The 26,351-nt window shown below is 44.9% G+C and overlaps 4 protein-coding genes and 1 long non-coding RNA gene across 7 annotated transcripts in view; 3 read left to right on the forward strand and 2 right to left on the reverse strand.

Annotated features, from left to right (window-relative positions):
- The window catches only part of LOC124314826 (LIM domain only protein 3-like), a 347,499-nt gene that overhangs the window by 212,542 nt on the left and 108,606 nt on the right, over positions 1-26,351 (reverse strand). The window lies entirely within an intron of this gene.
- On the forward strand, positions 21-1,560 carry LOC124314774. The gene is made up of 5 exons (XM_046780125.1): positions 21-273; positions 333-569; positions 634-741; positions 809-1,096; positions 1,172-1,560. The coding sequence occupies exons 1-5, from the start codon at positions 169-171 to the stop codon at positions 1,421-1,423; spliced, it is 990 nt and encodes a 329-aa protein (XP_046636081.1). The 5' UTR covers positions 21-168; the 3' UTR covers positions 1,424-1,560.
- Positions 1,351-5,953, reverse strand: LOC124314810 (tubulin polymerization-promoting protein homolog). Of its 2 annotated transcripts, none has more exons than XM_046780194.1 (6): positions 5,561-5,953; positions 2,899-3,170; positions 2,739-2,813; positions 2,279-2,408; positions 2,137-2,199; positions 1,351-2,038 (listed from the first exon to the last, which is right to left on the reverse strand). In XM_046780194.1, exons 2-6 carry the CDS (start codon positions 3,165-3,167, stop codon positions 1,919-1,921), a joined length of 657 nt encoding a protein of 218 aa, XP_046636150.1. In that variant the 5' UTR covers positions 3,168-3,170; positions 5,561-5,953; the 3' UTR covers positions 1,351-1,918. The 2 variants fall into 2 exon arrangements, with proteins under 2 accessions (XP_046636150.1, XP_046636149.1); XM_046780193.1 differs by having other exon boundaries at positions 2,899-3,175.
- LOC124314988 lies at positions 4,563-14,506 on the forward strand. The gene is made up of 2 exons (XR_006911461.1): positions 4,563-4,696; positions 14,451-14,506. It is a non-coding gene; the product is annotated as an uncharacterized LOC124314988 (long non-coding RNA).
- LOC124314621 (protein FAM135A-like) lies at positions 15,578-25,855 on the forward strand. Of its 2 annotated transcripts, XM_046779845.1 has the most exons (17): positions 15,578-16,266; positions 16,880-17,174; positions 17,478-17,776; positions 18,900-18,929; positions 19,141-19,240; positions 19,487-20,016; positions 20,108-20,324; positions 20,510-21,013; positions 21,139-21,612; positions 21,693-21,890; positions 21,981-22,090; positions 22,199-22,493; positions 22,576-22,917; positions 23,009-23,258; positions 23,379-23,606; positions 23,698-23,946; positions 24,023-25,855. In XM_046779845.1, the coding sequence occupies exons 1-16, from the start codon at positions 16,190-16,192 to the stop codon at positions 23,901-23,903; spliced, it is 4,155 nt and encodes a 1,384-aa protein (XP_046635801.1). In that variant the 5' UTR covers positions 15,578-16,189; the 3' UTR covers positions 23,904-23,946; positions 24,023-25,855. The 2 variants fall into 2 exon arrangements, with proteins under 2 accessions (XP_046635801.1, XP_046635803.1); XM_046779847.1 differs by lacking the exon at positions 18,900-18,929 and having other exon boundaries at positions 15,579-16,266; positions 23,698-25,855.

The following is a 26,351-nucleotide window of genomic DNA, read 5'->3' on the forward strand; positions in this document are numbered from 1 at the left end:
GAGGACAGCGCCATCTTATCGGATGATGATGGCGTCGGAAGTGGGATCGTCTGCTCCAAAGTTGTCTGCTCTCTGTTGTTGATAAAATTTTCTGTTCTTTCAAATAATACGCACGTGTAAATTCCAAATATCGCGAACTTTGTGCATTTGGTGAATAATAAGTGTAAGATGGATTTCGGAAGTTTTGCCGACGACTTTTTTGAATCCGAAGAATGTGATAACAAGGAAATATCATCACAATTTCACTGGATAGCTCATCGATCTGAAGCGGGCGTAAGTTGCCAGCTCACTACTTAATTTTTATTGTATACTAAAGTGTGATTTTGTGGTAGTGGTTTCATGAAGTTTGTGAAAGTGCCTCTGAGGGTGATGTTACATTCAATATCAAGCATTTGCGTGCAAATCACTTGTACTACACTGGCAGGTACGTGGAAGCTGCAAACACTTTTACAGAATTGCTCAAACTACTGCGAACTGGGAATCACCAAAGAGAAGTGTCTGAGGGTCTGTGTAGGAGTCATCTTAAACTTGGAGATTTCAAAATGGCCCTTGAAGCAGCCAACCAATTTGTATGTTTCCTTTTGTTTTCAAGAAATGCTTGACTCATTTAATGACAATCCCATGTATTTTCAGAAACTGAGTTGTAAGAGTGAAGCTCATTTTTCTTCTTACCACATGATGTGTGGTGAAATCCATCAAAAAAATTTGGATTTCCAACAGGAACTCATTCATCTCCAGCAGGCAACTCTTTGTTCAAACATCATATATCCATATAATAAGCAAGATCACTAAATTAGACATTCTATAGGCAATCAAAATCCACCCAACAAATTCCGAAATGTGGCTCAAAACGGCTGAATGCTATGGCCATATCAGTCAGATTGACATTTATGATGTTCCTTTCCCGTTGTCAAAAGATAAGGATACGACGTGGTTTGCTGCGGCCAGCCTATTACGGGTAGACATAATTTTGAAGAGCTTGGCTGGCAGAGAATCCTTTGGCAATTTGAAAAAGAAGCGCAATCAGAAACTCCAAAATCTTGTTCATCCTATCGTGGCCAGCCTTCCAAAGAATTTCACTGCTAAAGCTCATGAAGTACTTGGGAAATTTTTATTTTATTTTTGTCTTTGCTTTTTCACTACAGAATTGATTCATTTTTATTCGTTTCAGGCTTTGAGTCGGGACGTGTATAATATAGAATCTCAAACGCAAGACGAAACCGAGTTCGTTGATTTGGGAAGCTCAAAACAGGAGAAACCAGTGGAGTGCGAAAGCGATGAGCTCATTGTTGCCATGGGTAGCGAGTCCCAGAAAGATTGGTTCGAAAAACAGTGGTTCTCGTTTGTTGATTCCATTCAAGAAAACATGTATTACATACCCCCAGACAATACACAGACGGATGTAGTGCTTAACGCACTTTAAAGGATTGTAAATGGTTCGTTCGAGTCATCATGGTCGGGTAATGCAGGGAAGTTTTGTTTTGTTATTGTTTCTTTAAGCAGTAAAAAGCGGAAGAAGAAAGTGTGGGCGTCTCCCTGTTAAACTCTGTAAAGCGAAAACCTTAATCTAAAATACGTTTTGCAAATGGATTATTAAACAGAATGGAGAAGTATTATTAAATCGATGAAAAGGGCAAGGGAGCGCATTTGCCACAAAAGTGGCAAACGGCTTCTTTTGAAATTGTACTTTATGTTTCTCGGGTTAACTTTTAATGCTTTAGTTTTTAGAAATTTCACGAAATGCGACTTCTACATGTACGACGGAATGGGTTAAGTTCAAACACAGAACAGACTCCTTACGGAAGTGGGTAGCATTCGAAACCAAAATGATTTCCCTTTCAACAATTGAAAAGCAAATGAAAAATTGCGCTTTAGGTATTGAAGGAAAGTGAATCAATTCATCCTTTTTTTCTTTTCTTCAATGACTCTTATCGTAAGAGTTCTTATTGTCATAGCCTTGAACGTATCCGGAACCGTCAGGTTTGTCTCGCCTTCCATCCATCCCGCGACCGCGCCCGCTCTCATCAAACCGCATCCGCTACAGAAATAGTCAAAATGAGACATTTAGCGCAGGATGTAGTAAGTGATTGTTTAAACAGCCCTTTTTAAAAAGCCTATTATGCCGTTCATACGTACACTAGATCCGGTGTACTTTGCAGAGTCTGTAAGTCTGTCCACTGCGGCCGTTTTCATGGTGACCTAAAAATTTCGAGATAAGTAGACATGTATAACTCATTTTCTAGCTCACGAAACAACATTATCGTGTCAGCAAACATACCGTAGTTCCGGTTGTTCCTGGGGGTCCGCATTGGATCATCTTCTCTCTGATTTCAGTCAGCTCGATTTTTTTGGCCTTAGCCAGTTCCTCCAGAAACTTTTGGTAGTCTGCCAGTCCCAGCTTGAGTGACCTATACGGATGTATCAAGGCGAGTGCCAACGACAACGAAACAACAACGGCGTGAGTATATGAGTTGACATGGACGAATGATCACTTAGTGTGCCGTCGACAAAAATGCATGGGCTTCTATAGAGAGAGAGGTCAAACATAAGTCGGACCCTTATTTCATTCTGTGCATACAACTCAATCGAATCAATCTTTTTTATTTTTGAAAAATAAATTCCCAGGCTTCCAGTAGACAAATTTTATGTTGCAAGTCATCACTTATTATTTCTTTTGTAGGAACAGTGCGCGTTGAATGACATGCCGTTCTGGCGATTACACTGTAAATTCAACTCACTTGTGTTTTTTGAAGTAGATGCCGGTGTCGGTGGCCGTGATTTTCTTGCCGTCAATAACTTTGGCTTGTTTCATCCTACAGGATGACACACGATCGTGATTTAGCTGAAAAATGGTGTGTGAATTCTTATTTCGGAAAAAAAAGGGGAGGATGACGTTACCATTTATCACTCTGCGACAAAGAAATCGCCTTGCCATCGGCTTTGCTGTCGCCGAATTTCGCAAATGCGCGGAAGAGCTCCGTCAATAGATTCTTGGCTCCTGATCCTGGACGAGGAGAAGCCGGAACAGCAACAGTCTCAGCCGTGGTGGGGGCTATTACAGGAGCCGCTTCCGGAGCTGAAACCTCGGGCAGTTCATCCTTCAGCGACTGGAGTGGTTGCTCACCGTTCAAACCGTCTGGTGACGACTTAGTGTTGACATCAGCCATTTTCTATTCTTTTTTTAAAAAATGAAAAATACGTGAGGACAGGTCACACCATTATAGAAACAGGGAAGTCGTTAAAGAAAATGAAATGTACAACAAAAGAGAGAAAAATAGAAATAAACTGTCGATGTGGTTATGGTCAAAAGAAAGAAAGAAGTTTAAGAATATTATGGTATTGGCCACTTCACGGTGGAGTGAACAAACCATTCGGACACGGGTGGGCACATCACGCGACGTATTTTTATGTGGTGGGCACACAAAATCGTGTAGCGGCTGAGTAAACAGTGACTAAGCGATAGCTTGTTGTTTCTACCACGTCCGTACTTTTTTCCCCGTTGTTTCACGGAAGTTTCATTTGAATAGTTTAGCTTATTGTGTTCTCTGGCCGTTTTCTCTTCTGCATCTCCTTCTTGCATTTAATATCAACGTATTCGAACACTACCGTATTGTAGGGTCCGTGACCACAAGCCATAATCCGCGCTCTGAAAGCTATCCGTGTCGAGATGTTCGCCCATCCGGAATGGGATTCGATAATGTCAAGTCTATTCTCGAACTCTTAATGACTAGAAACAAAATGCTGTTTCCCATTCATCGACTATATACTTTTGTATCTATTCTTTTCATGCCTCGAAGCTATATTTGCGTGAAAATAGTTATACTGTGTCACGCAGATGCAAGGATGTTCGACTGTGGAATTTTTTGTTTCATTCATTTGCGTCGATGAGCTCATTTCTCTCTTTTCTTTTTCTGCAATTTCGGACAAATCCGACCGGAACACCAAAATACTGAAAGCGCGGCTGGCCTTGCACGCATGTGAAATAACGTCGAGGCTTTGCTCGGGATCGCACACATCTATTTATACGAGCAAAGCGAATTTCTTGCTGAAAGCTTTGCTGGGCACGGACGTGGGCGTCTACGACATCCACCTTCTTTTATCTGACCACTTCATCCTTATCACCTGCGGAAGAAGACATAACCGAATGCATGTAGCAAATCGTCGTCCAAAGACATTCGTTCATATTTTAGGAGGATTGGGTGCACTTTGGGTGCACTTTTGGGTCTTTATTTGCAGTTTTTTTTATTCTTCTCGCCATCTCATCTTTGCCCTAACAACAAAAATGGGTCAGGTTAAAAACATGATAAATACTTGGGGACTTTGCTAGAATTGAGAAAACGTGTGCCCTAACGTTGCAAATCTAGTTTTGCCATTTTCTAGTTTTATCGTCGAATTCGATTTATTTAATTAAATTTTATTTTTTTAAATCCAATTATTTGTATTGAATATTTGGTTTTTAAGACAAAATAAAAAAGTTCGATGATAAAAAAAACTTGATTCGATTTTCGATTCATTTTCACAATTTGGCAACTGCAAAACCATTCCAGATTGCAGACTGCAATTTAGCGAACACGACATGTGAATCGTCTTTTTTTGAATTTTGAATTTTTTAGAGGGTGAGAACTAAAAATCATCGATAAAACCTACAAGAAAATAGATTGTACACTTCATAATGGACATTCTACTATTTTGGCAGGTATGTTTAATTTTAATTTTGTGAACCTGAGTGTGAATTATGTTGTATTGTAAAAAGTTGGCATGAAGGCAGACACAGACATATAGGTTTTTTTTTGTCAAAGGCCATGCTGAGGCCACCATGGTCGAATTAGAAATAAACTTAGAAGAAAATGATGAAGGCATCATTTTAAGTATCTCAGAGTTTTGTTGTCCAACACTACCATGTAAACAAGTCACATGGTGGTTATAGTTAGTGTAGGAACTTAAACATCAGGTTTTATGCCCTAGGAATTGATCGAATTTAGTTTAAAAACAAGATAAAACTGGATAATAAATTTAATATTATCTAGTTGATTATCTTGTTTAAGGTAAAAAATTTGATTTTCATTTTTTGTGTAAACATTTTTCGAAAAACCAAACTATTGAATTGAATTGAATTTAGTTTTTTTTTAAACTAAATTTTTCAACTGACCATTTCATCCTTTTCATATGTGAATTGTGAAGACTGCCTAATGTATAGTAATCGCCGCTCAAAGACATTCGTTCATATTTTAGGAGGATTGGGTTGCTACATTTGGGTCTGCTGTTTGCTAGTTTTCTTATTGTTCTTCCCGATGATCTCATCTTTGCTCCCAATAGGCCCCGGATAAAAACATAGCAAATACTTGTGGACTTTTGATGGAAAACTCTGCCCTCGAATCAATACGGCCAAAGAGCATGCGCTCCACAGACATAGGCGTCGCCCTCCCGTTCGCATTTCCCGCCATTCTTTTCCGTTCTCCATCACTTCCGCCGCCCTTATGGACTCCGTTTTTTTTTCTTTTTGACGCCAATTGTTCCAATTGTCACTCTAAAATGTAGACACAAAATTGTTTGGACTTACTTTGAAATTTGTCGCCTTGTTTTGGAATTTTGTTCGTTTCCTTTCAATTTCCGGTTCCAGCGGATGGTGGTCTATACGATGTCCAAACCGGAGGGGCGAAAAAAAAAAGAGCCAACTGATGGATGAGACGAACCAGCAGCACGAAACGCACGAATCTTTCACTCGGTCAGACTATGGCAATCTGCTGCGATTGTCCAGTTGCTGGAAGAGATGGAAACGGATGGCTGTTTTTGAAGGATGGCGTGCAGCACGCGGAGGTGATCTTTTGTTGTTGTTGTTGTTAACGCGGACCGCTGCTGATTGAGCGCGTGTCGTGAGCGGAGGACCTTGTACCTACAGCCAGCACGCCAAACAGCACACTCTGGTCCAGCTGCCGTACCCTGGAATACAGCTGGTAGGGGGCGATATCGGGATGGTGGTGGGGGGGGGGGAAGAATGGGACCCATATACACTCAAGTCCTTTTTATGAGCAGTTCCTTGTTCCTTTGCGTGACTAGCTCCTCTACCCGTCGACGCCTTGGCGTGTTTCTCCAGACCATTTGATTTTCCCACCGCTAGATGGCAGCTCCATCCAATAATTCCCAAATGGCCGTATCGAATTGAATTGAAATTCAAATCGACTGAAATATTTATACACCGCGCCCGTGTTCACTCCACACAAGACACAATGTCCAATGTTGTGAAAAATGAACAGAGAAGGTTCAATCCAATTCTTCTTCTTTTATCCTGACGGGCTCAGAGTGCGACGAGAGCTATATCACTTGTCAGATTGATTCGATAAAGCTTGATTGCATTACGAGTATACACACATTGTGCGCACATGACGTTAGTGGAAGCACTATGTCGTGTATGCAAGAGACGTCTACAGTCGCTGTAGACTGTAGAGTGATGGAAAATATCAATATTCCATCAGAGTCAATATTGCATTTGCTATTATTTCCGAGAAAACTTTGCTTCTTCTTTTTGTATTCCCGCCCTTTTTTATCACTGGCTGAATGTTCTGGACAGAATGGGGGCTCAAGTCGCGATCGATCTCAAAGTGAAGAGGATTTCCCAGCACACCCACCCAAAAAAAAAGAAATCAAACGAGAAATGCGCTTGTTGTCGGTTGTATTTTGATAAATATTGCGGTGGGCTGCCGTTGTCGAGTGCAGTGGGGAGGAGCCAAAAAGATGACAAGAAAGAAGAAGAAGAAGAAACTTTTTTATTTTGTATTTATTCTTCTTCTTTTCACGCCGTGATTCTCTATCTTTCTGAATCTGTCCCTAGCGGCCTGGGCGGCCGTGATCGATGCGGAGCAAAGAAAAAGTCCAGGAAAGATGCGAAGCTGTTGGCGAAGAAATATAAGTGCGTCCTTTTTTTTATTATACAACCGAAAAAGAAGAAAAAGTTTTGATGGCAACCGCCAAGCTTTTAACTTGACACTGATGATGCGGTAAACCGGGCAAAGAGTCTCGCAACTTGTCATCGCCACCTGGCCCTTTTTTTCGTGATTTTCTATTCGTTCACTTTTCTTCTTTTTTCCCCCCTCGGCGCGGGATGTAACTGTTGATTTACTTTTTATTTTTTTGAGATTCGTTAGACCTCGGCTCGGACGACCGGCACCGTATAAAGGAACGGAAAAGTTGTTTTAACGTGAAATCTCTCCTCTCCCGCGTCTACGGTCAATAGAAGAAAAGTCCGGCAGGACGGGAGACGGTCAATCGTATTATATACACCCAGTCAAGCGCATTACGAGACCGGATACTCCGGCTACTCTATAGACTTAACCATGTTGTCGGGATTTGGTCGTCATTTCTCCGTTTCTGATCTCTTTTGATGTACAGTGTTGGCTGAGCGGAGGAATATATCATACCTAAGTCAAATCAGTTGTGTCCCGAATTCGATCCATCCGCTAGATGGTGCTGTCGTCGGCGGGTTCACGCTCCATCTCCATCGATTTTTCTGATTCTTTGAAACCCAACAAAAACAAATGGGTCCAATCTTTCGGACGCGCGTGTATATAGAGATGCTATTGGTTACCCCCAATTGGCCGCCAGTTCCCTTTTTTATTCTTTTGAATCCCGAAGGATCTCAAACATAAGAACAACCCAAAAAATATCTGAATCTTTTTTTCCAAAAAAACCCGTTGTAACATGAGGTTCTTTATTTATTTGGTCGGCTGCCGCCGCCGGCCGTGTGTCATTCTCTCTGTCGACGTGTACACATCGAGCGGGAGTGCCGATACGCCAATCGATGTCGTGGAAAATTGTAGAGAGAGACGCACGAGCGCGCGCAGCCCGTGCTGCCCAGCAGAGCTCTTTCCAGCCCTCTTTGTGTCCCACCCGGTATATACTCTCGGCGGCGCTCACGCTGCCGTCGACCATCACCTTATGACATTTCGCACGCAACCAACCTTTTTCTCTTTGCTCTCTTTAGTTGCTCACCCTATCTGGGTTCTTCCACCTCCCACCACCCCCCTCTTTTACAGTCTTGTCATTTATAGATAATCCCATCAAGGAGGATATGAGACAGTCAGACCTCTCTATATGAAGGTTTTTACCCCCTCCTTTTGTTCATAACACAGTCTATATAGATACATGTTATGTATAGCAGCAGTAGCAGTAGCCAGTCAGAAAGGAGGAGACAAAAGCTGAAGCACTTGGTGGGGGCACCCGACGTTCATAAAGCCCCGCCATTACTGTCCCCCGACCCAATCCTATTCTAGATGTAGATATATACCTTTGTCTTATTTTCTTTTCCATTTCTCTCACACATGTTGGTACTTTCCTATCCGCCTATACTAGAAATTACGCCACTGTTATATTTTGACGATAGTTATACTACATACTAGCTGGTGTAGAGAGTGAATTTCTACGATGAGCGACGAAACGGGTTTTGTGCGGAATCGATGATTCCATTTCCGTTCTTTGTGGCTTTCCTTTTTTCATTTCGGGAAATATTGCTGAGGGGGAGAAGCCTATAGATGTGCGTAGGCCGCCTATACAATGCCCCCTGTGTGTGTACATACCTTTTGAGAGTGGGTTAGATTTCTTATAATGATGAATGATCGCGAGTCCGTATGCTGATGGCTCTTATTCTTTTGAGACGTGATATACTAAAAATATCCAGGCGATAAAATTCCAATCCATTCTACTATGGAGTGTTAAATCGTTCTAATGAGTTGATATGAAGCTCATTTCGCCTGTCTATTATGCCTGGCACTCTATTATACATCCTGGGATAATATTCCAATTTTTTTCTTTTTTGCGCTGGGTGCTGGTGTGTGTACAAGTATAACGAGCCGAAGGCAGCTCAGCCAATCATTGAGGACTGTTTTATATGTGTGTGCGGATCCTAACTGACTGCCAACTCCACGGAGAAATGAGAAAAGGTCAATCCAATTATCTTTCGGCGAGATGGAAAGTTCCGCGAATATAATTCTAAAAGAGCCGTTGTGCCGATGTGTCGGTTGTACATGATACCAGATCAATAGCCGTTTTTTTTTCTTAAAAATTTTTATTTTAAAAGATATTTTGCCAATTGCCAACAGACATCGATCGAAACATCGGCCATTTTATTATTATTATTATTATTATTATTACAAGGAATAACGCTATCACACATGTCGTGCTGGAATCCGTTGTGGTCCAGCCGGAGAAATGTTTCCTCCATTCACATTGCCAAAATAGAAAATAACCCAACCTTTTTTGGTCGAATCAAACAGACGACTTCACAATTGAATATTTCACATCATATAAAATAATACCTTGACTGAGATTCTTTTTATTTTTCTAAGCATCACCGTCGAAATAAATCCCCCTTTTGAAATATAAAAAGTCAGTCGAAAATTCTCTAGGGAAAAAAAAACGAATTCGGTTCCGACGACATGTACTTCAAACATATAACAGCGACTGTCGGCTGCTGCCGTACACTATATATACACTTGACGACGGGTATGTCTATACGTGTATAGTACGGCCCTACGCGTAGGAGGAGAGATCCACTGGGGACATGATATCTGCGACAAGCTTTTGTGTTTGTATCTTTTTTTGGCTGCGCCGCGGATAGTAGTAGTAGTAACTGTATACGTTCGTAAATAACTCGAGTTATAGCCATACATCTAATGCACTCCAAATAATATTTTTTTAGCTTTTTTCTACGTTTTGTGGATATAACGTCGTAGGCAGGAGTGTACTGCGAACGCGTGGGACGCCATTAAACACACGACAGTATGAATCACGCACTCGTCGTTGCACTTTGTATACACATATACCTGGGGTTCTATATAGCGCTTTATTTCCGGGCTCGTAATTTCGCAGTTTGACAATTGCCGGCTGATGCTGCTGCTGCTGCTGTCTATTACACCGTCGCCGCTGCGTTCATGTTGTGTATAGTATCGTATATAATATGTGCAACTTTCAAACTGATTGCTATATACACACACACGTGATAAGGGAGGTACGCTCGCGAGCAAAGGGCCCCCCGCAGGATGGTCATATTTTTGAAAGTGCCTGCAGGGAAATGGGGTGGGGAATCCATTACCTGGATATACTGTACGTACACACATTCATAAATGTGACGGTCGGGCGTATAAATACGTCATTGCTCTCCATTGTACCTCAGACGAGATAGATATATACTAGGGACTCTGTTAAAGAAATGGGAAAAACACAGTGGAGCACTTGTCTTTGCGATAGCCTGATAGTTGTACATCCGCCCTTTCGTGTCTATAGTGTTCATATATACCCGTCAACTAATAACGTCACGTTTTATCAAAGGAGCCATAACAAACAAACTCCCACCAGAAAAAGAAATAAATAAATAAAAGCCTAAAGGCCAAATAGAAAACGAGACGACAATTGTTGTTGTTTTATTTATACAAAAGTTGTCCCTTTTTTTTTTTATTTTTTCACGATGAAAGGGAAACACGTTCACGCACAAGTGGGCGGTGACATATCAGCACAAGAACCGGGTATATGCAAATGATACGGGAAGAAAAGAAGAAGGGCGAAGAATATAGAACCACACCAAAAAGATGTGCAGAATGCGCGCGGTATTGTAATCATTAGCGACACGCGTTCAACGACCCCTTGCTGTTGGACCACCGAGTTTTGCATATGAATACCAGCCGGGGGGTTGTATAGAAACTTTTACTCTACACATGTCGACTGTACAGACCTCCTCCCTGGTCTCTATACAAGTTGTGTATTACGTTCGCTTGTATATCCAACGTTTTGGCTCGTCTTACCCGAGGTGAAGAAGATCAATACCTGCTTACTCCAACGTACTATATACCCTATACGACAGTCGCTCGAGCAATATCTTCTTGCATCTACATCGCCTATAGTAGGTCTCAAGGAATAAAGTTCGACAGCGGATGTTTGAGACGTGAATTTCCGTTACGTGAATTTCGTACGGATGTCGTGAAATCATTTTTTTTCTTCTTTCTGGAATATGTTATAGGCATTCTCGGATGCGTGTGTGCTGTCCAATTAAGGCGGTAAATGAGGCGAATTTCGCCATACATACTCGGCTCATTTTTTTTGTCTTTCTTTCTGCTTAATCGACCGGATGAAAAGAGAAAAAAAAGGAGCCGATCCTCCTGTCGACTTTTTAGCTCCGCCACGTTGATTTCTTGGCGTCCTTTCAACTAGCACCAGGGGCTCTGCTCCTGCTGCACGTTCAGACTATATCTCTCTTCTTTTTAGATATTATTATACCGCGCACTCACTTGTGTATTCTCTTGTATGCCTTCAAAAGCCAGCGGCCCGGCAGCCAATTCATGTGCAGTTGGTTCTCTGCTGCTGCTGTGCTGTACTACATGAGAGACAAATTCTTTTCATCTTTAGTTTTTTTTTTTTTAATATATGATACCCGAGATGTATTGGATGCCCTTTTTTTTAAAAAAAATGTTACACGTATATCTTATCTGCTGTGTGTGTGTTACACACAGCTGCACGGGAGCCTAGCGTATATATATTGCGCTGGATGTGAAATGCCGAGTTCTTCTACTCCATCCACACCCCAGGGGAGGTTTGGGTATAGGCTAAACTCTCTTTTTCCATTATGAATTGAACCTTGAATCAATATATTATAGAGGAGCGTATACAGGGGCGGGCGGGAGGTTACGTCAATACCGTTGCCTCCTATATAGCCTCCCACCCCATCCATCCACCCACCCATCAAAGAAAAATAAGACCCTCCGCGCCATCCAGCCCATCCGGGCGGAGGGGAAATTCACCAGCCGATCGCTCAACAGCCAACACACCTCGAGTTGTGTGTGTGTGTGCCTTTTGAGTTTTGTTGATCTCATTAGCGTCTCGATGAAACACAAAGTTTGTCAGGGCGAAACGACAAAAGCCTCCGCCGTGTGTGTTACTCTCGGCATCCATCTCGCCTTCGACTTTTTGGTAGTCGTCTATATAAGAATCCGATCCATCCGCACCGATGTGATAAAGAAGAGGGTATAAGACAACTTCACAAGTTGAGTTGACGTGTCAGCCTCCATCTGTGTGACATGTCTGCTGACATCGCTCGAGAGTTGCCGTACAGGAACAATCGACTTGTTCTCTATTTTTTCCATGTTTTTATAAATGAAAGTGCTAATCAATTTCCGACTTGTAGATCTAGACGAATGAGCTCTCTTATAATATTCACGCGTCTATTTCATTTGATTTGCCTGCAATGTTTCTATTGGCTGTTTCGTCGCAGGGTGAGATAAGACGGATGGCTAATTTGAGACCCTGGTCCTGGCTTAACATGACTCTGAGACTGGGCGGCAAATCCCTCACAAATTTAAATCTATGCTAATGAATGTGTGGAACGCGGCTTCAAGTGGGAATGGGCCATTACCATAGATCCTTCCCGTCGTCGTCGCCGAGCTTCTTTGTCCGTGTGTATACATGTGCCAAGTCAAAACGAATAAGGAGCAAATAGCCGCCGCTGCTACTGAACTGTATATATCGCGCCGGGTCCGTCCCCCCCCCCCCCATTCGTTACTTTGAAGATTATATTAGGCGAAGCCGGGCGTTAATGCTCTTTACGGTCGCTCACATATATGTCTGTATGTACTAGAGTGATGGCGATATAAGTGTCGGCACCATCGCGTGAAATATACCCGTTTCGCATCCGGGCGGCGTCTATATAATACTAGATCCAACTATGCACACACAAGGGCTCGAGATGATTACATCTCTAGGAGCCAGCCTATATATATAGCAGACGACGACTTATTAGTGGCAGGAGGAGACACATAATTTTAGCAGAGACACATTCTGTGTGTGTTTGTTCTTGCGTTCTAATGGCGGGAATAACGAGAAAAACAAACAATGGGATAGATGATTGCGTATGTAGAATAATAGGAGCCGAGGCGCCAAGGATCGATTATTATAGTATAGTGGTGCAATCATTCAACCGGCGCCGGTCGTCTTGATGTTGCCACTGGAGCGTGATGAGGAGTTGACTGTTAAAGCCAACTCAGCTGCTGCGGGGGTGTACATGACTGCTGGCTGTCAGAAGGAGCTCGGGGGTTGGATATTTAGGAGCCGAAAAAGAAAATCGCGCTACTGCTGCTGCTCCTGCTGCTCCTGTTTTGCAGACGACGTGACCCAATCGGCCAGCTGATGCGCTCCTGGAAAACAATAAGGAGCAGCCAGGAGCTGAGACTAGGAGTAGCCGCAGAAAAACACACAAAAGACAAATCTTTGTTTACTGGAGTTTCTTTCTTTACTCGCCCACATCATTGCCTCGATTTCATGTTCAAGAAAAAATTCCCTAAAAAGTCCAGGAACCGACGGACGCCTTTTTTTTTGCTCCCGACATGGAGTGCTGCTGCGTCTATAGTCGTGTACAGTAGACACACAGTGGCAAAAAGGAGCTTATAGTCCCCCCCCCCCCCATTCCGACTTGGTTTCTCTCTCTACTGTGTTTTCTCTGGCAAAATAACATGCTGCCCAGGGATGGATCCCAGTTAAAGGAGCCCGCGCGCGAGAGAGGATAGTGCTGGCAGGGAGGGGCTTATATCGATTGGGCGGACATGACGAACGACAGGAGAGTTTTGAACTTGCGTGCCGCTCTCTCTCCCTCTTACTGTGGTAGAAGAAAGAATACATAGGAAAAAGTAAAAGGAGCCGACCGACCCTATAGGAGTATAGTAGTAGTACACTTTCAGCCTCTGTGTGCATGTGTGCAAGTTGCGTCATAAATTTTCACCAGTCGCCTGGGCTCTTTTTCCATCGAAAAGGAGCCCGTTGGCCGTCGCTGGGTTGGTGTAGAGCTGGAAAACTGAAACAAAAGGGCAGCCAGGAGCCAATTTTATACGGTGGAAAAGAAACGAAAAAATCCAATGTTTCCCAAGAGATGCATATAGGATCTAAATATATGTATGTGTGTAGTATATGTATAAGCCCAGGGTGTAGTCGTTTTTTATATATATGTGTATATGCTACAGATATTAGACACACACACACAAAGAGAAAAGAGAGGTACTAGTACAACAGCCAAAGTTCTGATGGATATACCGCACTAAAAGCTATTGGACGCCTATACTAGCTTCCACCTCATTCCGGAAGTGAGGGTGACCGATAGATACAACTTGATCCCCCCTTCCCTCCCTTTCACAAAAAAAAAATGGATGGATGGATCAAACATTCCCATTGAGACGTGCTCCCGGAATATTACGTAATGTCAAATTCTTTTGGTGGGGGGGGGACCGTGACAAATATAAAAAGCGGGAGAAAACAAATGGAATCAGGAAGATTGGAACCAACAAAAAAATATCCAATTTGTGCTGGGGGGTGGGGGGGGCGCATTAAAATGTGCGCGGTCAGAAATATCACGCAAAGGTCACGGTGAGTCAGCAGCAACGTTATGTATATTTTGATTGATTCGATTTTCTATTTTTGGTCAGGTATTTGTGGTGGTGGTGTCCTCGTCTCGTTTGGACGTCCGCATTGCTTACGGATGGAAAAAAAAAGCGGAAGAGAGAAACGAATTATTTAGGAAAAACGACAATGACGCATCGGCTCGTGTACATTTGAATGCGGCTGGCCGTTTTTTCTCTCTTTCTTGTTACGTCTTTTTTTTTACATGGGTCTATATTTACATATGAAAGTGGGAAGGGGGGGGGGATTTGTATAAAAGTGACTTTTTCTGGGCCTCTAAAACATCTTTAGGCCGTCTACACTATTGGCTGCAAACCTGAAAAGATTGGCCCAATAATAAATGTCGCTATATTTATATTGCTTCCGCCTTCTTTCCTCTTTCCCATCATATATCCGCTTGATTGGTTTTCGATCCGGATGTGGCCAGTGGAAAGAAGAAAAAAAAAAGGCGGAATGACGTGGATTTTGTTGGACTAGGCGAAGAAAAGAAATAAGAAAATCACGAAAAATCGAGATGGAGGAAAGTAAAGATGGGCGGGATTGGGCGATTGTGTGTGTGTCCGATGCTGCCGAAGCTATCGATAGACAGTCGCAATTTGTCTTGCACGACCGTTATACTTTTTTCTTCTTTCTCTCTTTGACGCCGTGATATTTTGTCGTTTAACAAACAAACAAACAGCACAGAGGATAGCACTCGATTTTCGTTATGGATTCGGACGCTCAATGGTGGTGTTGTTCGGTGTTGTTGGTGGGGGGGTATTATAAATCTCGATTGAATTGGAGAAACGAGCCATGTCAACTTTTATGACGTCCGCGAGAGTGGCGAAAACAAAGATATGATCAAGCTCTCTGCTGTCCGGACCCCGAAAATCGCTCTTGGAAAACTATACTGTAGTATAAAAGACGTCGCCGGGTATTTCCCGGACGAATGGACGAATGGACGCCGAGTCGTAATGTAATTATGAACGAGTCGAGTTGATGGAAAATGCGACGCGACATCAACAAAACAACAACAGCAGAGGGAAATGACAAGAGCAGCCAGCGGCGGCCAGCCAAAGACGAGGAATAATAAAGAGCATTTCGATTTTTTCTCCGGGTTAGAAACGGCTTCGATCCGACGTTGCCCCACTTTCCCAACTGTCAAAACCAAGGACGGGGGGGAGTGAAGGAGGACCGACCGAGAGACTGGCAACAGTCGGTAGACGACACGGAGTGAACGCGGTCGTGATTGGGGGGGTAGCGCGTGACACAGACGACAACAACAACAACCAGACTGGGGAAAAAAAGAAAGAAATCACTAACGATTGAGACGTCTCACGTTCGACTAATTATCCCCCGATGCGGATGTAACTAGCAGAACAACAACAAGACCAACACCGAGCCGTGTGTCTGGAATTAACGGTGATTCTCGTATTGAATTAGGGTTAGTGTTATACGGCCTGCGAGAGTGCGACGGAAAAAAACTCGTTAATCATGAAAAGGACCAACTGCTACTCCTACCGTCACTGTCGTTCGCCCTGTTGAAGAATCTCTTGCCAAAGTGGCAGCAGCTGTGGCCGTGTTCTATTACCTGGTCTGGAAATCAGTTTCCTTGTGTGTGCAGTGTGTCTGCCAGTTGTGGTTTTGCTCAACAGCGCAGGAGATTGATTCTGCCTGCCCACCTGCGCTCTCATCAATCATTTCACCTCCTCAGCCCACACAAAAACCGTAGGACAACTGCTCACTGGACCGTGGAGAACATGCTATCTCTCCTGTCCACATCATCATGGGTGATCTTCAAGCAACGCTAGAGCTTTTTGTGGAATTGAACAAGTTCTACAATGTGGACCTCTTTCAGCGAGGGTGAGTCCAATCAGCAGCTCCAACTCCCCCCACACACACACAGAGGACCGTCAAGTGTTTTAATTCCCCCCCTTTCGAGTCTTAGCTACTGAATGACTTGACTGAAGGGGGTTGTAATTTGACTGCACTGGGTGTTGCAGGAAAGGACCGTGAGCCATTGCTGGCTGTTGCCAGCACTCACATCCTGCAATGTGAAAGCAAATCCCCTTTTCCTTAGCTCTCTCTCTCTCTGTAACTTAAGCCGAAGAAAGCGTCGTACTAAACTAACAACCACCCCTGACGTTTCTCTTTCGTTATTGATTGGGCGCCCCCCTTCCTGAACAGTGGCGCTTTCCCCATACTTAAACGGCTTAGTACATGATCTCTCTAGCTTACACAAACGTCTGGAAAAGAATGGAAAAGACGACGAGCAGGAGAGAGAGAGAGAGATAACCTGGATTCGGGAGCTCCTGTAAAAAAGATGTCCACGACCAATCAAGGCAGACGAGGAACGTCTGCTGTGTGTTGGGTCGTGACCGACTGCACCAACATCTTTGTCCTGCGTCTTATTTCAAATAAAACATGTCTAGATCATTATTCTTTGTGTTCCGTGTGTCTCCTTTGCCATGCACAGGATCTACCAAGTGCGGGGGCACTTGAGGACGTCGCCCAAGATCGCCGTCAAATTGGAAGGATCGCTCTACCACCGCCCGAGTGGAAACAACAACGGTCAAGGCACGACTACCGGCGGCGGCGGTGGCCAGCAGCAAGCGACTTCATCTGCATCCACGGCCAATATCCTGCACCCGGCCTGCGTCCTCAACGGCTCCTTTATCAGTCAAACATTCCAGATCCTGTACCGCAACGAGGACGTCTCCCTGTCGGACATGGCCCAATTTAGACTGCACGTCCTAGTAGACAGCCATAAGGTTAGGCCACTACTGCTGCTACTGCTGCACTACCGTCTAGAGCTCTGCTCCACTCACCTCGTTCTGCCCGTCTTGACTATTGATTTTTTTTTGCTCCCTTCCCGTCTTCTTCTTCTTCCCTGCCGTGACTCCCGTTCTTCCTCCCTCCTTTGGCTTTTGGGTCGACAGCAACGACGACGAGCGACAACCTTTTTCTTTCTCTCATCTTTTTTAAGTTGTGTTGATTATTTGATTCTTTTGCTCTTCTTTGACTGTTGTTTTCTCTCTGATATATTTTGTGTTTTTCTTTTCGGTCGGTTTTAGATTGAAGAGACGCTCGAGCGACTGGATTTACATCTGGTGATGGAGCTGTGGTTCAGCGAGCAGGGCTACAGCCTGGCAGAGTCTGGATTGGATTCCCAGGAACGTTTTAGCAACGGAAGCGGAGGCAACGGAGGCGGCGGCGGCATTCTCTGCGTCTCCAGCCGGACGCTGCAGCTTCACTTGTCGCCCACGCGCGGCTTACACTACCACCTGCCCGTCCTTTTCGACTACTTCCATCTGGCCGCCATCACCGTCACCGTCCACGCCTCTCTCATCGCCGTCCACCAACCTTACATCAAGTAATGAATTCCAGGCCCTACCCCACTTTGATTTTATTGCCTAAGACAGAGATTGCAGTTCAATCCAGCGGAGGTGGCTCTGGCTGTGTGTTCAAAACATGGGCAAAAGGGGAATAAGTCGGGCGTGTTATTAGGAGCTCCTCCGCTCTTCTTGTGCTGCTTGCAGAGATGTTATAAACAAAGACTGTGGCTGTCAAGTTGTTTTGTATCGTCTTTAACAACTACAACAATCACAAGACGGCCGGCCCAGCTGTTCTGTCTGCAAATAAACACGGGCCGGACTAGCTCCAGCGTCGTGTCTGTCTGAGAAAAGGGCCACTCCCATCGCACTGCTTTAGTCTACGACGGCAGCGCTCTGATTCCCGGCAACCAGTCAAAGCCCATCAGAATCTCTTCATGTCTGACTATGTTGTTCTTCTTCTTCGTTCCCGTCTAGTATAGAGCGCGCGGCCGAAAATTGTAGAGGCAACCGGCCTCCTCCTCCCTCCCGGAATTCTCCCACGCGAAAAGTATATAGACTGATCGCGCTTCGCTCGTCGCCTTTTCCATTCCAAAACCTGTCGCAAGGAGGGCGAAGAAGAAGGAAATGTGTGTGTGTAGTTATTTGCTTTTATAGACGACAGGAATATAAGCTCCTTCTTTTTCTTCTTTTACTTTTTGATAGATTTCTTTTCAGACACTCCCGACATTCTTTGAATGGCAACCTCGCCGGCGCCTAGTATGCGGTAAACTTTACTTTTCCGGGGTGGGGGGGGAGAAGCTTTTTTCTTCTTTCTCTCTCGAATGTTGTTGTGAGTCTCTCCTGGATCGTTTTTTGTTTCCAATTCTGGATGGATCGTCGGCGATTGCTATCGATCCAGGCCGTTAAGTTTCATTAGTCGAACGCTGGAATGGATCTATATAGGTGGGATGGCAGGAAGAGTATCGATACTTTTGGAAAGGGAATAAAAATAAAAACTCGTCAAGCTAATAGCTTTTTTCTTCCTACTCTGCCGTTTGTCATCCGAGTTATATAAGGATCGATGGGGGGAAATTAATGTCGGACATTTTTCTCTTATATATTTCTCTCTCTCCTTTTGTGCTGCACTTTTGCTCTGCGGATAAAAATAAAAAACCTATCAAGGAGGAGTATGAAACACCTGGTGCAGAGCTGGTAAGTTGTTGTTTTTTTAGAAAAATTGAATGACAACGGTGAGGAGCTATTGTGTTTGGCCGCCGCCATTGTATTCGATTTCTCATTGTACATGGTATCGCCATCTTTTTCGAGTGTCTCGCACATATTGTCATTGACTTTGCATTGTTTAACTAACACCCTCACCCCTCTGTATATTTCCTTTCGTGTGTGTGTGTGTTTTTCCATCCAGTGCTCCCCGGAGTGGCCGTTCTCGGATGGGCAACAATGCCAGGACTTCGTATTCCCGTTACGACGAATCATCCTTCGATAGTTTCTTCTTTCCCGGAGGGGTAACGTTGTGTCTCTCTGCTCTTCTATTTTTCTTCTTCTTCTTCTTGGCAAAAGTGAATGCCATCCATTTTTTGTGTTTGCTCTTCTTGATGGATGTTTCTCATTTCTTATTGGCTCTCTTATCCATTTTTCTTTAGCCAATCGGTTCGGACCGGATCGATAACCCGGCCGTTGTTTTTCTTCTTCCGGACCATTTCGATTGATTCTCTTTTTTTATTTGTTTTGTGATCCTTGCGCGAATTCAGACTGGAGTCAAATCGACGGGTCACGCCGGTTGGCGATTGGCTCAGGCGCGACAAGTTCACCGGGACGTGTGCAGTTTGCTGTCGGCCTCGGCCGAATCGCTGCGCTCCGCCCGGCGTCGCTTCCTCAACGAGTTGCCGGAAGAGCAGCACGACGAGCAGCACTCGAGTCGACCGCTGCGCGGAACAAGTGCCGACGACCAGCACATTCCGGCGTCCACCTCGCAAGTGACGCTGGGAGGAGGCCGGGACGGACACTCGTCGGACTGCGAGGAGGAATTCGTCGCGGCGGCCAACAACGAGATTGGCCAGCTCTGTGCTCACAATGTCCTACTCTGGCGCAAGTTGCTGGACGCCTTTGCCGGCAGCGAACCCGTCCGCTTGATGCTGGCCCAGCAACATCACGCCAACCGGGTCAGACGTTTCGCCGAGGCCTTTTACGTCGTCAATCACCCAAGGCCGGCCATGGCCAATTGCAACGACGCCGATGTCCACACTTACCTTTACGTGACGGAGGCTCTGCGCAAATCCAGGTAGAGTGACAGCATCCGTTTTTAGTATGAGAGCCGATTAGCGGCCGTCGGTCAATAACGGGCGTCAAATTGATCCGTCCATCTCTTATAGGTATCTGTCCAGCTTGCCTCCGTTGCCGGTCGAGTGTCTGGAAATGAACGGCGACATCAATAGTCTGCCCGTCATTTTCGAGGATCGCTACGAGCCAGCCGGCAGCGCCGGATTCAAGAAAAGATCCTTCACTAATCCGGCCGCCAAGCCCACCACGCCCAAGTGTGATGGGCCCTTTGAGTTCCAGCAGCCCATTTACGAGGAGATTAATCCACAGGTGAACCATTTTGAACCGCTTTTGCCTCTTTCTTGTTGTTGTTGTTGTTCTAGTGGCTCAGCTGGGCTTTTGCCCAGTCGTCGTTCAATTGTTGTTGGGTTGAAATATAATGGCGACTTTTCTCTCTTCTTTTTGTGGCTCGCCCACTGCTGGCCGCCCATTGATCGTGCTGATGAATCATTCAGACGCCGTCCGGCAACAAAAGCCTCTTGCAGCCTCAGCAGTCTCGACAATCCCGTCGCCCACCGGGGGCCACGTTGGTGGTGAATCATGTTTATCGATCTCTGCCCCAGACGCCGCTCATTAGCGGGGCGTCACCGTCCGTCCTGCACCACCACCACCACCACCTTGGCCAGCAGCAGCAAGAGTTTCTGCTGGGAGATCACCGCCGGCGCTCTTACGGCGGAGAAAAAGGCCAACTCCAAGCCGAATTGGCACACGACGCTCACGTCACGGAAACGGCGGCCGGATCGTTGTCGTCACGTCCGGCGGCCGACGACATGGACGACATGGACGGCGGAGGCGAGGAGCCGCTCATTCGTCATGTCAACGACGACGACAGCGGCGGCGGCGACCATTTAAATGACAATGGCAACTCGGCAAGCGGATCACGTTTCAAATTCCGCCCACTGGTCACGAGCAAAAGCTCCGAAAACTTTCAGCAGCTCAGACGAGTCGCCATGGCAGCCGTAAATAATCCAATTTGACTTTGTTATCAGTCGTATTTTTCGAAAGGACTTTTTGTTTGGTTGCTTTCCTTCTATATTATACATCAATTGGATGTTTGTTTTCTTTTTTTTTTCCCGTCCACCAGGCCGCCAGGAGGAATCCGTCGCTACCCGTCAAATTACTGGGATACAAACCCCTGGTGGAGTGCTGCACGGCAGCTAATCCGCAATCCAATAGCGAATCTCTACCGGATCTGAAATGCGCATCGCCCGGTCGCCAGGCGGTCGCCCATCGAATCAAACCACCGACATCGGACCTGGCCTTTTGCCACAGCGTGTCCGATCCGGCTCTGGTCCGCGCTGCTTCGAGCGGACGGACTTTGAAGACGAATGACATCATGACCAAGGGTGCCATGGCGCCCACCAGTCCACTCATTGAACGTCTCAGGGCCGACGGATTGAATTCCTCGGCCAGCGACTGTAGCGACCAGAGCGGATGGGTTTCCTCGACCATGTCCAGCCGACAGAATAGTCCGCCACCGGCCCGTCACCGATGTCGAGACGAGCCAACTTATCCTGAATTAGATCCCGCTCCGCTGGCTCCGCCGGAAGAGTTCCAAGTAACCTCAGCTGGATAATTTCATGTCTGGTCCATGGTTTGACGATCTTTATTTGTTTTTTGTTTCTCTCTCCGGCCCAGGATCCTCCCCGGTTGAGAAACTTTGCTGCCAAGCGGTTCAACCTGAACTCGATGCTCATCTCGCCCAAGCGGGACGCTCCGCCTGAAGGCACACGCGGAACGTTTCGCAGCCTCGGGGAAGACGAAGGTCCCGGTATCGGTCGCAGCAGTAACGGCAATCAGTCCGGCGGCCGTAAACCGCGCCCGCTCAGTCAAGAGGTTTGCCCCGCAGCCTAAATTACTCGAATTTTCGAATATGAAATTTATTCAACTGGAAAAAAAATCTTGTGGGTTTTTTGTTTTTCACAGGAACTCCGATTGCTTCAGTTATTGCTGTATGAAATGTGCCGACCGGGCCAGCCGAATCCGCTCATTAGAGCGCTGTCTCATTCACTTTACGAGTCTTTGGCTGTTTCCTTGTAAGTTGCCTTGTACTCCTTCCTTATTTCTTTTTTTTTTAAATTGAACAAATTTCCTTTGATCTTCAAAGGCACTTAATAAAAAGAACAAACAATTATTCATTGTAGATCCCTGACATCCAACAATCCATCCACCCAGCATTACAAGTTGCTGGAGCCGAATGTTTCGCATTCGACTTCGTTGCCGTGTCTCATTAAAAATCAGGACGACGAAGCACTCGACTTGCATCCGCTGCACGCCCAATACCAACAGAACCAGCGCCAAATGCAGCAGCAGCAACAACAGGAGCAACAACATCAACAACAACAGCAGCAGCAGCACAGCCAACTCCAAGAGCAGCGAACTGGACTTCACCCGAATATTCAACAGCGATCGGTTTCGCTTTCAACTTTGCAACCCAAAGTAAATCCCCTTTTATTTTATTTTAAATGGCACTACTTTTGATTGCGACGTCCCTTTAATCTCTGGACCCGTTCACCCAAAGGAGGAGACCTCGGCGGAGAGCGAAGGAGAGGAGCTGCTCCAACAAAAGTTGGTCTCGATGCTGGGCGACGGCACGCTCTCCTTCCTGAAAGCCAAGGAGGATTTCAAACGTCAGATTCACTTTAACGGGACGCTCTACTCGGATATCCATCCGATCAATCCGACGTCGCCTTACTTCCACGTGGCTGAGGAGTTAAGGCCTTTCTCGCCCGAGGGACTCCACTTGATCGTCTGCGTTCACGGGCTCGATGGCAATTCGGCCGATTTGCGACTGGTCAAAACCTATTTGGAATTGGTTCTGCCCGGCTCCAATTTGGACTTTCTCATGTCCGAACGCAATCAGGTTGGCAAATTTTGATTCTCTCAGCTTCTTTTTTTCTGGTTGTTGTCAAAATGTTGTCGTCTCTGTAACGTGTTGTATTCTCGTCGTACAGGGTGGGACATTCAGCACGTTCGACACCATGACGGACAGGCTCGTCTCGGAGATCTTCTGCTATCTGGAGGGCAATAATCTCAATCCCAAAAGGATCAGTTTCGTCGGTCACTCGCTCGGCACCATCATCATACGATCGGCTCTTACCCGACCGCAAATGCGACCGCTCTTGCCCAAACTCCACACTTTCCTATCGCTCTCCGGGCCGCATCTGGGCACCCTTTACAATTCTTCCGGATTGGTCAACATGGGTATGGATTTCTTCGTTCGTTCGTGTGTTGTATACTAGCGAATGCCCATCGGGATTCGGAAGGAGGGGGGATCTTTTTTTGCTGATCGATCGGCTCATTTGTACATGACATTCTATGCAGGTTTGTGGCTGATGCAGCGATGGAAGAAATCCGGCTCGCTACAGCAGTTATCTTTGAAGGATGCCGAGGATCCCCGCAATTCTTTCCTCTATCGCCTGGCTCGCAGCTCGGAATTGCATCACTTTCGTTATGTCATTCTTTCGGCTTCGGCTCAGGATCGATACGTCCCGCTGCATTCGGCCCGCGTCGAAATGTGCCGAGCCGCCGTCAAGGATCCCACGGTTTTGGGTAATAATAATCAAAAAAGATCCAAATACTAGCGGAATTTGTGTTGTATTGATTAATGACTGTGATTTGTGATGCCGTTGTGCTCTCACAGGCACCATCTATCAGGAAATGGTTCACAACATTCTCGGCCCGCTGATGAACAACGACAAAGTCACAGTGGTCCGTTACGACATCCATCACGCTCTGCCGTCGACGGCCAACGCCCTGATTGGTCGGGCCGCGCACATCGCCGTACTCGACTCGGAGCTCTTCATTGAAAAATTCCTGCTCGTCGTTGGGTCCAAATATTTTCAATGAGTCGCTCTTTGAATCACGATCTCATCATCAGCCCCGACCTCGTTCCCTCCCAGTTTGGTCAACGGGGGGAGGTATAGAAACACCCAAATTTATTGACGATTACACGGCAAATGGTAAACCTCGAAACTGCCACGGAACAAATGGAGAACGAGAAAATTTGGAAGAATGATTGAAATGGAACAAAAAGAATCTGGTCAACCGTCCAATGCTACAATAAGGGGATTTTTAGGAGAAATGCGAATAAAGTTAGCAGCAGAAGGAGATGCGACTACGTGTCTGTCAAGTCAGACTATCTCTCTCTAACATGGCCGTACTCTTTTTGTACATATAGAAATTTTAAAAAGAAATCCTTCTTTGACGAATTTTTGTCGTTCCCCTGTTGCACGGATCAAAAAATCTCGAATTTCTTGTTTTCGTTTTTATTTAATCTTGTTTTCACCATTGAACTCTATTTAACTGTTGAATCTCGAGTTTCAAGTTTCAATCATGTCTTGTTGGTCTATAATGGTCTTCCCGGTGAATCATTTCTTGACAAAAACTTAAGGGATTAGAAAACAAACAAAGGTTGGGTCAAAAATTGGGAAAATATCAAACGATTTAAAAAGTATTCGAACCAATGTTCCTCTTTTAAAATTAAAAATAACAAAAATACTTACCCGTAAAGAGATGATTTTAAAAAAGAAAGAAAACAAACCCGCTCATACATTTTTGCACGGCCATAAATCTCTCGTATACATAAATATATATACATCAAGTATTATGTAATATCCGACTAAGTCCTCAATCTCTTTTGATCTTTTGTTACCAAATTCTTGTTCTTCTCGTTTTTCGCATGAGCCAATTCACACGGAACTTGTTATACTTTGTCTCATGCGCCAAATCAGTCGTGCAATATCTGCTTGTTCTTACATGAAATCTTTTGACTCAACGATATGCCTCTTTTTTGGTTTTTTTCTTCCGAGATAGACAAACGTGTTACCAGTTTCTAAAGCCACGGCACGTGGCGGGGATTTGGAAAAAAATAAGATAGATTTTCAAAATTCCTTCTGAATAGCTTCTCATCAGACTGAATTATTTCAGAGTTACAATACCTTTGCGCTAATAAGCTATGCACGTTGTTTTGTAAACGTTTTGCGAGGGAACTTAAACCGATGCCGTTGTGACGTGTTTACCACATTGGAGACAGAGATCTGAGGAGACACTGAGCTGTTCTTGATTACCCATGAGGAAGAGCGCCGGGAAACTGTTACATCATTTTAAGTCGTGACTCGTGAGCACGACAAGGATCGGCGGATGTGCGTCAACCACCGTCTGGGGAGCTCCTTCTATTGTGAAACTCATGCAGTAAATAACACCACAGTGTAGCGTAGCCGACCTTCTGGATTCGGTTTGGAGTTTGTATTTATGTTTTTAACATTGTTGACCTCTAGTACATTCTTAAGCATCGTTATAATATTAATTCCAATCCTTATTAGTCACTTTCTGCTCTGCTAGTCTGCTCTCTGTCTCTGGTTCCACACAATTTCTTTCGAAATTGGCAACACCGCATCCGAATCGCAGTTTCAGTTTTCGCACATTTGATAAACCGGCAACACCGCTTGGCTCGCAGTGCTGTAGTGACGTCAAGGCCATGTTGATTGTAGTTAGTTATGGAATGGCGGTTTGCTGTCAAAAGTTAAATCCTTTCTTCGAAAATTACCTATGAATGCATAGGTAAAATCTAGTAATTTCGTCTAGTAAAAAGTAAAAGTAAACAAAACCTTGCGGTTAATGTTTGGGCAATGGGAGCTTGGGATGAAGAAGTTGTGCTGTGTTTCTTTCAGTAAAGCAAGATTTGCATAGAAAAGTGATGAAATAGTTCATGAATAATTTTACGACAAGAAGCTGCCATACTACGACACACTTTGACATGAGTATCTGAAATTCCAGTGAACCAGTCAGTTCACCAGCAACAGCTTCCAGTCCTAGAAGAAACATCAACAATTTTTCATTTCAGGAGACCACAACAGGTATGGTTTAAGTCAATACAAACACAGACTACAACTAACCACACATATTATTGAAATAGATCTATGGCTCTATGCATCATACAGGGTAATCAAGAGTTTGTGGTCAGCATACTGAGTACTCTTTTTTCTAAAGACGAATTGAAATCCTTGAAAATGTCTTGGGGCTGTTGTCAGTTTGTCACTTTGTCCAACAGCGTCTTGGAAGAACTGCTACTTTGCATCACTACAATTTAAAACATTCCAGCCACAGAGTTCCAGCACAGCATATGCTTTACAGATATGAGCTATCTACAACATTTGATATAAATTCACAGGTACAGGTTGTAGGTAATGTAGAAGAACTGGAAAAAAATAGAAATTGGTGGCTCTAGTACTGCTACTCATTCACCTTAGGGGCCTTAGGGATTAATCATTCGGTAATTTTTCCCGCAATTAGGTA

The sequence above is a fragment of the Daphnia pulicaria genome, chromosome 10, assembly GCF_021234035.1.
Source record: "Daphnia pulicaria isolate SC F1-1A chromosome 10, SC_F0-13Bv2, whole genome shotgun sequence".
NCBI classification, from domain to species: Eukaryota; Metazoa; Arthropoda; class Branchiopoda; order Diplostraca; family Daphniidae; genus Daphnia; species Daphnia pulicaria.